Below are 12274 nucleotides of genomic sequence, written 5' to 3'. Positions count from 1 at the left end.
GCACGCGTGCGTGCGTGCGTGCATGCGTGCGCGCGCGGGCGGGCGGGCGGGCGGGCGGGCGGGCGGGCGGGCGGGCGGGGGCGTACATGCCGTGCAAGAAATCTGCTTCCATCGGGAGGGTGTCACTGGTGCGACAAATAGGCACACTATCCTCAAGTAGCCCGCGGCTCCTTTTCAATCGCACGCTCATCAACTCCCCCTTCTCCCTCTTTCTTCCCCTCGCGACCACCCACACCCCGCGACCACCACCACCCCTTAGGGCTTCTTTTAGAAACCAAACCACTCTTCATTCAAAGCATTTTGCAGATGATCTGGGATTTTCCGGCCTTCCACTGCCTTCATCACCACCGCCACCACCGCCGCCACCACCACCACCATCGCAAATTCACCACCGCGCCCGGCCCCGGCCCCCCAGGTGTTCAAGGGCTGGTGGGGCGGCGTCCAGGTGGCGGTCAAGACCATGGCCCTGCCCGCAGGGGGCGGCAGCGGGCGGGACAAGCGGGAGCGCATGGCCATCATGGAGGCCGCCATCAGCACTACACTCAATCACCCAAACGTGAGATGAAACAGACACACACACATACACACACACACACACACACACACACATACACACACACATACACACACACGCACGCACACATGCACGCGCACGCACACACACCCTCTCGACCTCGCTGCGACGTCGCCCCCACAACATACAATTTCATGGAACCCTCCACACTCCCAACATGCTCCCCCCTCCGATTCATGGTGTGACTCGCCTTGAAGCTCCCATGCCTGAACCCTTTGTTTGGTGTTTGACCCCTCACGCAATACCGCCGCCCCAACCAGCCCCGCTCACCCCCCCCCTCACACGTCCTCGACTGCCCTCTCAAGCGCCCTTCCAGCTGACCGCCATTCACACCCGCCCTTGCAATTGCCTCCAAATCTTCCGACCCCCAGATTGTCCAGACTTACTCATACTCTGTCCTGCCCCTGCACGCCGACGCCGGCGCCGGCGGCGGCGCCGCCACCAGCAACCAACGCGCCACGACAGCCAGCGCCCCGTGCGTCTCCCACGCCTTTGGCCACGCCGCCGCCGCCCCCGCGTGCGGCCCGGTGCCTGCGCCCGCCGCCGTCGCGCCAGCGGCCGGCGGGGCCGCGGGCGGGGGCCGGCGGCCGGGCGTTGGCCTGCGGGGCGGCAGGGGGCGGAACAGGGTGACCATGGATATGATGGAATTAGAGGAGATCTGCGTTTTTAAACCGACAGATGCCATCTCGGCTGTCGGCGGCGGCGGTGCAAGGGCGGCGCGGGCGTCGGTGGACGGCGGCGCGGCGGGGGCGATCAGCGGATGGGAGGTGCGGGCCGCGCAGCGCGCGTCTGATATACACACCCGCGCTTTCGAGCCGTTTGACGATCTCACTTGAGGCGATTGCACACACCAGGCAGACCTGCAGAAATCCTGTTTTGTGGCCCTCGCCTGTATGTCCTGTTGTTCACCTGCTCCGCCCCGACCCGCAAAACCCCAAACCGCCGCCGCCGCCCCCCTCATGCGTTCTAGGTGCGCCTCGTTTTGGAGTACTGCGATCTGGGGACCCTGCGGGAGCGCCTCGACGACGGAGCCCTCGCGCGCCCCGACGGCCCCCGCGACCTGGGGGGCGTGCTGGCGACCGCGCTGGAAGTCGCGCGGGCGCTGGCGTTTTTGCACGAGAACGGGGTGGTGCACGCGGACCTCAAGGTAAGCTCTCGAGATCTTCACAGATCTTCGAGCTCTTTCGAGACCTCGCGACCGATTTGATCTGATTGCACCTCGTCCGACGTCCGAGGCGCAGATCTGAGTGGGCGGGCTCGGGGTCATAGCCTGCAGCCCGGAGGAGCCGCTCCGCAGCGCGCGGGCACACGCGGCTCCTGGCGCGGCTCCTTCGCTGTCGCGTTCGGGCCCCAGATTTGCATCCCCATGTAGCAGCAGTGCGCGTGACGTCCTATTGACCATCGCCGGCCTCGCGCCTTCGTTGTGGTTGCTTGACAGGCGCGCAACGTGCTACTCAAGTCAAACGCGTCTGACCCCCGCGGGTTCATCGCCAAGGTGGGGCTGGCGGGAGCCCTGCCGCACATTGTGTGCGCAAGTTGTGTTGGAGATGTGCCTGGGTGGGGGCTGCCTGCGTGCCGCGGCAGGTGCTGCTCTGCGGTGGCTGGCTTTAAGGGCAATCAGGGCGCGTGTGCATGTGCGTACAGGCATGCACATACACATTTTCCCATGGGCGCGCATGTCTACGGATATGTGTGTGCGCACGCACACACACCCGCACGCACACACACACGCACGCACGCACACGCGCGCACACACACACGCGCACACACACACACACACACACACACACACACACACACACACACACACACACGCACACACACACACACACACACACGCTATTGTCCCAGGTGGGCGACTTCGGTCTGTCCATGCAGATCGACCCCGGGGCCACCTACATTAGTAACCTCTTCCAGGGCACGATGACCCACATGGTGAGACCTCAAGGGTCCGCGTTTGGGGCAGCCTCCTGATCTTACTTGACTTCAGGGTTTACGAGCTACACTTTGCATCCACACGCTCTCTCTCTGATACACACACAAATACACACACCAGCATACACGCACAAACGCACCTCCTCTGTGCACCCCAACCAACAACCCTGCCTCCCTGACAACGTCCTCAAGGATGTTGCCTGGAGCTCCAGGCGCTCGAAACAATGGAGCGCAGTTGCCTGAGCCGCGCAGACGTCTACACACTTATCAACACACTCACGCTCACATTTACACTCACACACACAGACACCGTTCAAAACATTCTGCCTCCTTCAATCCAACACCCCCCAGGCGCCTGAAACGATGGAGCACGGCCGCCTGAGCCGCGCCTCAGACGTCTACGGCTACGGCATACTGCTGTTTGAGCTCATGACAGGCCAGGCCGCCTTCAAGGGCGTGCCCAGGGCCGTGCTGGGCTATGACGTCATGAAGATGCACCGCAGGCCAGGTGGGTGTGAATTTCTCGGTGTTTACGAGTGCAGTTCACACTGCACCTGGGCGTGAATAAAGTCACGTGCCGGACGTGGTGGTCAGGCAGGGTGGCTGGGCTGTCTTGCGGCCGGGGTCGCCGCATCGCCCTGCAGCGGGCCGCGCTGGTGCGGTCGCCGCCCTCGCTCCGCCCTTCCGCGTGCGTTGGTGGTGGCCGCGGCCCCACGCTGGTGGCGGCGAGGGCCACCGGGTGGTAGGTGGTCGGAAGCTGCTGCCACAGTGTGTCCTATCCCCTTATGGCAGGTGGTCGGACGCCGGCCCATCCCATCCTTGCCGCGGCCGAGCGGCGGCCAGAGGCAGCCTCCCATTTCGTAATCAACACAATTGTGCCCGGTTTCTCCTGCTCACCGAGACACCCCTCTCCTTGGTTGCCCCGCATCCCCAAAATCTGACGATCGCACCCGTGCCCCGACCCGCAGAGTTCCCAAACTCATGCCCCCAAGAGTTCGCTGACCTGGCGGCGCTCTGCTGGCACCCCGTCCCAGATCAGAGGTACGCGGCGGCGCCGCTGCCGCCGCCGCTAGCGGCAGCGCTGCCAACCATCAATTTTGAGGGCGGATAAGATCGGCCTGTTTCCCTTCTCCTGGCGCACTCCCTACCCACCTGGCTCTGCGCCCTTGGGCTGAACAGCAGCCGCAGCTTCTGGTGGCGTTGCGTTGGGTTGCCTTGTCTCGTGTCACAAGACTCGTGATCACGCCGTTTGTTGGTTCGCTTGTTCTCGATCTGCAGCAGCACACCTGCCGCCATGTGCCGCGCCTGCCGTGGCACAATCATGCAACACCCAGCTCTCACCCTCCATCCTTGGGACGGCGGCGCCCCCATTATTGTTGCCAACAACCCCAGGCCGACATTTGAGCAAATAGTCTGCGACCTCTGCGCCATGCAGCGGCGCGTCACGGATGACGGCGCGTCGCTGCTGCCGCGCGGCGCGGCTGCCACGCGCGTCAGCGGCGGCGGCGGGCAGCCCGACGAACCCGCGGCTGCAGAGGCGGCCCCGAGCGGTCGCGACGGCGACGGCAGCTTCGGCCCTGGCAGCAGCATCGCCCGCAGCAGCAGGGATGGCGGCGGCGGTGGCGCGCTGCGACCAGGGCAGGGTCGGGACGTGGTGCTGGCTGTGTATGGAGGTCTCATGACATCAGCGTGTCCCTCGGAAGCTTCCAAGAGGGCCACACCCGTCCTCTGCTCCGCTTTATATAGCAGCGGCGCCGCCGCCAGCAGCGAGCCGCGGGCCACCGCCGGGAACCACGCGCGCACGCCGCCTGTGTCCGGATCCAGGCGACCGGCGCCTGCGCGGGGCAGCGGCGGCTGGCACGGCCGCGGGGGGGCGGGGGCTGAGCCGGATCTTGTCGCCAGCGGCATCATCAGCGCCGGCTTTGACCTGCTGTGGTCGCATCCACCGGGCCCAGCACCGCCCCGGAACGCAGGCTCCACCTCAGCCACCCCGACAGCCGCAGCCGCCCCCAGCCTGCCGCAGCCACCGCCGCCCAGCGGCGGCTCGCCGACGGGGGCGCCGCACGGCGCTCGCAGCGCCGGCCACGGGCAGGCGCAGCCCTGCCCGCCCCTGCATGCGGCAGCGAGCGGCGCTGGCAGCCCCTGTTTCAGCCGGGCGGACGGCGCAGGCCAGCGCCCGACCGCGCCTGTACCCGAGGCTGCGCCGCTTCAAGGCGCAGCGAGCGACAGTCGGTCGCCTGCACCCGCGCCTGAACAGCGCCCCACAGGGGCGCAGCGGGGGCCACATCAGCACGCGGGGCCGCGTCACCGCGGTGATGTCATCCCCGCGGGCGGCGGGGGCACTGCGAGCCTGCGCGCCTACTGGGAGGGGCGCTCGGGGCGCCCCAGCCACCACAAGAGTCTCCCCAACCGCCCACACTGACGACTGCTCAAGGATCAAACCCAATCTCCCACGGCGGCGGCTGCAAGCCTGCCGCAGCGCGCTTTCCTTAAAGGAGACTTGCAAGACGACGTGACGTCCGGCAGCCGCCGCACTGCGGCGCCGCTCAACGCGCCCTGCCCTGCGCCGCCGCCGCAGGCGCCCATGCCGTTGTTGCCGCTGCCGCACGATGGCTTGGTCACCGGCTGCACGGCTTAGCTTGGTGTGACGTACAATCTGGGGACGGCACCTCACACGTACCATGGGCCTGCAGAGAGACAGGCGAGAGACGTGCCGGCTGCTGCTCCTGGCGCCCAGTGGACCGCGCCTCGCGCGGCCGAGCGCTTTTCCGTTTATTTCTTGACGGGCGGACTTTGCCACGACCAAAAGCATGCGTCACACAAGACTTTGATATTTGGGAGTGGGGTGGGAGGCAAGCGGGGCGCGCCTTTGACGAATTGGGGCGCGGCGGCTCTTCACTTCTTCCTTGAGGGCTCAGATTTTCCACATTGCCCTTCCAGCAAGCTTTGAGCCAAGGCAGGGACCCACACTTTTGTTGCGGCGCGAGCGGCGAGCCTTGCCGCACCATGCCCACGACACGACCGGACACGGCGGTGCTTGCCGCTTAGGGCTGGTAGGGCGGTGCAGCGCATCTGATGTCATGGTTTGCTGGGGTGGCAGCCGACAAGGGCCTGCGTGCCCGGTTGGGCCGGGCCGTGAGGGGATCGTGTCGCCCAGTGGCTTTTTCTCTTGGGGATTCATTGCGTACGGGCATCCGCCGCAAGGTAAGCCAGCCCATTTCTCACACCCCCTGCTGTGGCGAGTCGGCAGCCGTGAGCTGCGCCCGCCGCCCCGCGCGGGCCGCGACCCACTTCTTCCTTACTTTGCAGCCGGCTGGGTGCGCGTCAAAAGATGCCACGTCCCAAAGCTGGCCGGGCTTCACTTTCACGTTCTGTTCCCCGCTTAAGAAAGGTGCTGGGCGCCGCACGCACAACACACGCCGCCCCCGGCAGCCCGCGCACGCGGCGGGCCGAGGGCTGCGATCTCCAGCACAGCCAAGTGAGCTGAGGAAGGGTTTTTTCGGCAAGCTGCGTGTTTGGTATTTGCACGCATGCGCCGACCTCCGCGCTCCCTCAAGAAGGACGCTTCAAAGCGGCGTGTCCGCCGCGCCGACTGCACCCAAGCACCATCGATATCCATTTCCCAGCACCCGCGTCTCTTAGGGTGGGTCGGCAGGCCGGCGCTCTGATTTGCACATGCCGGTACACCAATGCGCCTGATCACATCCGCTTATCATACCACAATGTACTTCGTTGTGCCTCCCAGAGCCGCCTGAGCTGTGCGTGCGTTGATTACACGGCAAAGCGGTGGACGCAGCTGCTTGCCTCACGCTGTCGCCGGCAGTCTGGGGGCGTCTTCTTTGCATTTGTTCGCGCTTCCAACACTTGCTAGGGGTGTGTGAGTGTGGCTGTCTGCGGGTGTCTGGCAATAGATTTTTTTCCAAGTCTGTGACCCTCCCGATACTCCAGGCGCGCGCCTGATAACTGCGCCTCTGGGAGAGCGGCAGGGCGGGGGGGCATCATGTTGCGTGAGGGCATCGCGGCCGGCAGCTGCCTTCCTTTGTTGACACGACACTAGCCAGCACCGCACACCGAACTTGCGTTGACACAGCGCGGCGGCCCTCTGCTGGCGGCTTCCTGGGCACGCACGCCGAGGCTCGCCTAGCCACACGAACTACATGCAAGCGGCGCTGCACGTCGTCCAGCCGCATCTTTCATCGCACCTCACCTCCGCCTCCGTTTGCCTGTTGGGGGCGGCATTTTGTCCGTGGTGTGAGCATCACAACTGCACCTCCACCTCTGCGTGAGGCAAGCACAGGGAAAGCAGTCTTTGCCTGTGTCGTGTCTGGCCATGCCCAACGAGAAACCGCTGAGTAAGTAACCGACAATACTGTTATCCCAGCCAACGCTGCCAGCTGGGACCAATTTTAGTAACCACAACTAACAGCAGGGCCAGCCCGCAGCAGACTTGCCCCAGTACCTTCGCTGCGGCCCAGGGTGCGTTGGTGAGTTGCTGCATGCTGTGCTGGCCGGCCGCAAGCCGGTCGTCCTGTGATCTGCGGCTGGCTGCTGACCTCGCTCGACAATCAGGGGCGGTGCCTCGGCAACACTTACTGGATACAACAGGCTTGGCACAGGATCTGGATTAATAAATTGAGAGTAGTAACCCCAAGCCAGCAGCAACCTAACCGCTTGCTGCCAAGGGCGCGTGAAGCAGCTGCCAATAATGCCACGGTTTTTACGCAACCAAGGACCGCCGGCGCTGCCTTGCACGTGGTTGCTGAAGTTGCATGCCAGGTGCTGGAGGCTAAGGACAGCCATTGGCTGATGTGTCGGTTGTGATCAGTTGGCATTACACAGCCGCAAGCAAACGGCTCTGGTTGGGTGCGCTGTCCCTGCTGCCTTGACCTGAGCTGCTGGGAACAGTCAAGGGGGCCTCCATCCTCGTGTGGAAAGGGCACCGCTGCCTGGGTTCCAACGAACGGCTTTCTCAGCCGCGGCACAAAAGGGCCCAAGTGAAGCAGAATTGGCAAAGAAAGGAAACCGTCAGGGAGGCAACAAGGTGGCTGGGGAGGCTGATTTTGGCAAATGAAGTCGACAGTCGAGACAATGTTCTTGAGACCGCCCCAGCTGACCTCAATGCCTTGCGCCCTTTGGGTTGTGGTGCAGATGCTCGCTGTGCTTCATCGTCAAGCGCATGTGTGTGTGATAGTTTGGTCCCGACGGAAATCTTTAGGCTGGAGCCATGTGACCAGCGCAACCGTTCAGGTGCCCTTGCCGCCGCCGTTGCCGCTGACCACGACCCTCACAGTCGCAAACGCGTTGCTGCCCTCTATCGGCCACCCAGGCAGGTTCCCGGACGCCCCCGCGCCGCCGCCGGAGCTGGCGCTGCCCCCGGCGCGCGGACTGCTGCTGGCGCTCGCGAGCTGCTGCATCGGCGGCGCGGAGGGCGCGTCGCCACCGCCAGCAGCGTGCGCCGCCCACGGCTGCGGCTCGGACGCGCTGAAAGGCGCGGGCGACTGCGCGCCATGCCGCTGCTGCAGCTGCTGCTGCTGCTGCTGCCCCATCCCAGGAGGGTACATCATCCCCGGCGGCGCAGACGCGCGCGCCGCGTGCTGGAAGGCGCCGCCGCCCAACCTCGGGTAAGCGGGCGACTGAGGCGTCGATCCGATTTGGGAGTACCCGCCGGCGCCGCCCCCCACGGCCGCGCCGCTGAACAGGAAGGATACCGGGAAGGCGGTGGCGGGCTCGGATGTGTACCTGCCCGCCCCTGACTCGTAGGCGCTCCGCGACCGCGGCTGCATGAACGCGATTCCGCCGCCGCGCGCGCCGCCGCCCGCTGCCGCCGACGCGGCGCGCAGCCGCGCGGTCGCCGTCGCCGCGCGCCGCATGCAGCAGACAACGGCCGCGCCGACCGCGGCGGCGACGAGCAGCAGCGCGCTGAACGCGAGGCAGGCGATCACGATCGCGCGCTTCAGCGGCGACAGCGCCGCGAGGCCGCGGAGGACGCCGCCGGCGCCCCCGCCGGACCCGCCGGTCTCTATTGAAACCAGAGACACGCCGGCGCCCGGCCAGCCTTGGTCCGAGAGCGCAGCAGCGAGGCTGCCGTTCGAAACGACAGACCTGAAAGCTGCACTGGCGGCGTCCGCGGCGGTGCTGTTCGGGAACCCCGAGACTTTAACGGTCACGAGGATCTGCTGGGAAGCCGCCCGCGCGGCCCGCAGCGCGCGACGGCGTGGCACGGCGTCGCCCCCGGGCTGCGCCTTCGGCCGGCGGTGCCGCAGGGGAGGCGGCGTCATTGGCCCCTGCGCCGGAATCTGGTCACCGCCTTCTTCCACATACTGAGACTGAGTGCCGTCGTCCTTATCTCTGTGGGGTCCCACGATAATGGCCCTCGGCCCGAGCAGATTCTTGAAAGCCGCATCGATGCCGGGCGCTCCCCTGCTCTCCGCCGCGCCCCTTGCGCCGTTGCCGCCGGTGCTGATATCGTCAGCGGCGCCGGCGGCGGGCCCGGCCCAACCCAGCAGGGAGCGGCCACCGCTGACCGACTCAAATGCCAGCACCTGCTCCCCGCCCTGCGGCGGCGCCCCCCGATCACCGGCCTGTGTCACACGGTCTGGCAGCGTCTGCCCGCCGCCGCTGCCGCCGCCGTCGCCGCCAATTATATTCCCGTCTGCGTCCACATACATGATGCGCGCCCTGGCTAACCTTGGCTGCACGACCTCCGCAGCCTGCGACTCATTGAAGCCCCGCACAGTCAGCGCGGCGGGCCCAAACGCGCCCGCGCGCCACGCCGGCGCGCCGACGGCCGCAGCGGCGGTTGGTGGCGGCGCCCCCGGTCGGAGCTTCCCTGATTTGAAGCCGAGCGGCGCCATGGCGACTTGTGCGCCGGCTCTCGGGGCGGACTGCGCCGCGCCGGCCGTCTGGTTGCTCCTCGACGTGCCGCCCGGCTGCTGCTGCTGCTGCGGCGGCGGCGGCCGCGGCAGCGGCGGCGCGACAGAATCGGACGCGCCAGCCACCTCAACGGCCGCCTCCTCAGGCGCCGCGGCGCCGCTGCCCGGCGGCTCCGGCGCGCCAAACGCCGCAAGAGCGGCGGCCGCCGCCGCCGCGCCGGCGGGGCTGCTAGCACTGGCGTTCGCGTCGATGGGGTACAGAGAGCCGTCGCCGGCCACGACCAACATGCTCAGGCGCCTTTGCTGCTGCTGCTGCTGCTGCTGCTGCTGCTGCTGCTGCTGCTGCTGCAGCTGCCGCCCCGAAGCATCCCGCTGGCCGCCTCCCTGGGCGGCCCGGGCCGCGCCATCGCGACGCGGCAGGCGCCCAGGCGCCTCGAACGCGCCGTCCGCCGCAATGGATGCAATCGAGCGCATCGCTGGCAGCAGGGCAAGCAGCTGATTGCCGCCCGCAGCGGCTGGCCCCGCGCCGGCCTCAGGCTGGGCGCCGCCGCCCCAGGCCGCGGCGCGCTCACGTGCTATCAGCCGCTCGACCGACGCCGCCCCACCGCCGCCCGCGCCGCGCCGGCCGTGTCCAGCTCGCTCAGCGGCGTCCGCGATTTGGGAAATGAGAGCCTTGGTGCCACCAGCAGCTTGCAGGCGGCGGCGGTGGGACGCCGCGGGGGCGGCTTGCCAGCTGAGAATCCCGACCTGTACACATTGAGCAAAAGAGTGTCTTGAGGTTGCTTTCTTAATCTCTTTGGTACCAATGCGGGGTATGGGCGAACGGGCGTTGCAGCAGGCCAGGGTACTTGCCGCACAGCTGCCCGGTCGGAATTCTGCCAGTCAACATGCACACGCAAGGCTGTTGCACGTTCCCCTTTTATTGATGTAGATTCTTTGCAGACAACTCACACAATAGTGCATACGCCTTAATCTTACAGCCCCACCCAGCACGATCACATGAACAAGTGTGCACACAAAACGTTCACACGTGCATGCAAAATACACGCACATGCGCGTGCGCGCACACACACGTGCGCGCGCGTGCACACACACACACACACACATATACACACCTGGCTCGTGTCGACCTCCAGCAAGAGCGCAAGCGAGTCCTTCAGGCGCTTCTGCTTAGTCAGGCTGTAGCTGCTCGTGCTGGGGTCAGGGTCCGTGATCGCCAGCTGGGCTTGAACGTAGTAATCAGCGCCCGCAGCCACAGCGGCGCAGGCCTCCCCCGGCGATGCGGCCTGCGAGGGACGGGCAGGTGATTCCAGGAGGTTGTGGGGTACTTCCCAGCCATCTGAGGCGAGCACACTTGCTCGGCTGCTGGCCGCACGACATGCCGCGCACACACTTGCTCTGCACCCAATCATTTTGGATTGCCCCGCTGTTGCTGCTTGTCTCCAAGCAGGCCGCCATCCTTCAAAGAGCACCCGCAGGCCGCGCCGCCCCTGCCGCACCTGCAGATCAAACGTCTGCGTTTGCGTCGCCTTCTCCACCGTGCCAGACACCAGGTCACACGCCACCGCTGCGCCGCTTGGGTCGACGTTCAGCGCCGCCAGCGTCAGCCGCGCGCCGCCCCAGCCGTCGCCGTACGAGTCGTACATGGTGACGTCATACCGGCCGGTGGCCAGGCACGCGTACGAGTAATAGGACCGGAACTCCTTGTACTCGCCCTGGGAAGCTTCCTGCGCAGCTGCCGACAGCGAGGACGCCGCGCCGCCGGGCAGCAGGCCGCCGGCCATGACGACCGTCTTCTGCTGCAGCGCCACCGCCAGCGCCGCTGACACGACGGACACCACCGTCGACCGGGAAACCACCCACGACGCCTCCCCCGCGGCGGCCCTCGTCCGCATGACCGCCTGCACGAGGCGGCTGCCCGGCCCGCACGTCGGGTGGGAGACCTGGACGGTGGAAGCTGCGGAGAAGCTGCCTGCCCAGCCGGACCGTTGGATTGAGCCGTCGGTGGTGAATGTGAGGCGCATGAGGCCGGTATCTGTCGAGACGTTGGGGGGCAGCGCCTGGCCAGAGAATATACCGATGATGCCATCCATGTCCTGCATTGAAGGTTCCGAGGTTTGGCGAGGGGGCGCAGCGGGTTGAGGGAGGCAGGGTCTGGCTTGAAGCAGTGTTTGGAGCGGAACTGTGCGCTGGTTGTGACGCAGGGCAGGGGGCAATTCCAGTATAACAGGCGAGTGGGAGGGTGCCATGGGGTGGTCAGTCAAGCAGCATCCACTTTCCCCCTCGAGCACCGCGTGCGCGCCCTGCTGCGCAGCGCAACTCGGAAAGCGCGCAAAGGGTTGCCTTGGACGCACCCACGGGTCTTGCAGGGCGAGTCCAAGACAAGGTACAGCTTGCTATGGGCACCCCACTGACGAGAACCGACCTCAACAGTGAGGGTGTCGTACATCGGCTCTGTGTCAAACCTCGAAAAGCCCAAATAGATGTAGGGCTTCTCCGGCGACTCGACCGTCCACTGGCAGCTGCTGGACCCGCTGTAGACGCCGCCCTCGGGCGCGCCGTCGGTGATGGCGCCCGTCGAGCTGTTGAGCGCCGTCTCGGCGGCGCAGAGCGGCGGCATCGACAGGAGCTGAATGGGCGCGAGGGGTGCGGCAGGGAGAGGGGTGGGGTCTGGAGAGGGGGACAGGACATTTGGCACGGACAATCGCAGCTGCCTCAAACACATAGTTTTTTTCTGTGGCCCCTCCATCGGGCCTGCTGGCTGCCCGTGCTCCAAGGCGGCCCGCATCACCAAGCCCCCCGGCCCCCCTGCGGCTGCAACGCAAATAAAGAGTCCCCTGCCGCTTCCAGCCATCACCTTCCCCCTCGCTTGACTTTGCCCCAGACCTCAAAG

At 66.4% G+C, this 12274-nt stretch overlaps 3 protein-coding genes across 3 annotated transcripts; 2 read left to right on the top strand and 1 right to left on the bottom strand.

Annotated features, from left to right (window-relative positions):
• Positions 1–1206: 1206 nt before the first annotated feature.
• On the top strand, positions 1207–3620 carry MNEG_8810 (BRASSINOSTEROID INSENSITIVE 1-associated receptor kinase 1; the record flags this gene model as incomplete). Its single annotated transcript, XM_014042720.1, has 7 exons — positions 1207–1341; positions 1545–1721; positions 2013–2069; positions 2426–2509; positions 2861–3017; positions 3154–3255; positions 3478–3620. 7 exons carry the CDS (start codon positions 1207–1209, stop codon positions 3618–3620), a joined length of 855 nt encoding a protein of 284 aa, XP_013898174.1.
• A 318-nt stretch (positions 3621–3938) lies between these two features.
• On the top strand, positions 3939–4931 carry MNEG_8809 (hypothetical protein; the record flags this gene model as incomplete). Its single annotated transcript, XM_014042719.1, has 1 exon — positions 3939–4931. The coding sequence occupies one exon, from the start codon at positions 3939–3941 to the stop codon at positions 4929–4931; it is 993 nt and encodes a 330-aa protein (XP_013898173.1).
• A 2821-nt stretch (positions 4932–7752) lies between these two features.
• Positions 7753–12001, bottom strand: MNEG_8808 (hypothetical protein; the record flags this gene model as incomplete). Its single annotated transcript, XM_014042718.1, has 4 exons — positions 7753–10128; positions 10497–10667; positions 10881–11477; positions 11807–12001. The coding sequence occupies 4 exons, from the start codon at positions 11999–12001 to the stop codon at positions 7753–7755; spliced, it is 3339 nt and encodes a 1112-aa protein (XP_013898172.1).
• Positions 12002–12274: the final 273 nt, after the last annotated feature.

This window comes from Monoraphidium neglectum (assembly GCF_000611645.1).
Source record: "Monoraphidium neglectum strain SAG 48.87 unplaced genomic scaffold scaffold01717, whole genome shotgun sequence".
NCBI classification, from domain to species: domain Eukaryota; kingdom Viridiplantae; phylum Chlorophyta; class Chlorophyceae; order Sphaeropleales; family Selenastraceae; genus Monoraphidium; species Monoraphidium neglectum.
The sequence above is the reverse complement of the archived record's forward strand: the minus strand, read 5'-3'. Positions and strand labels throughout refer to the sequence as shown.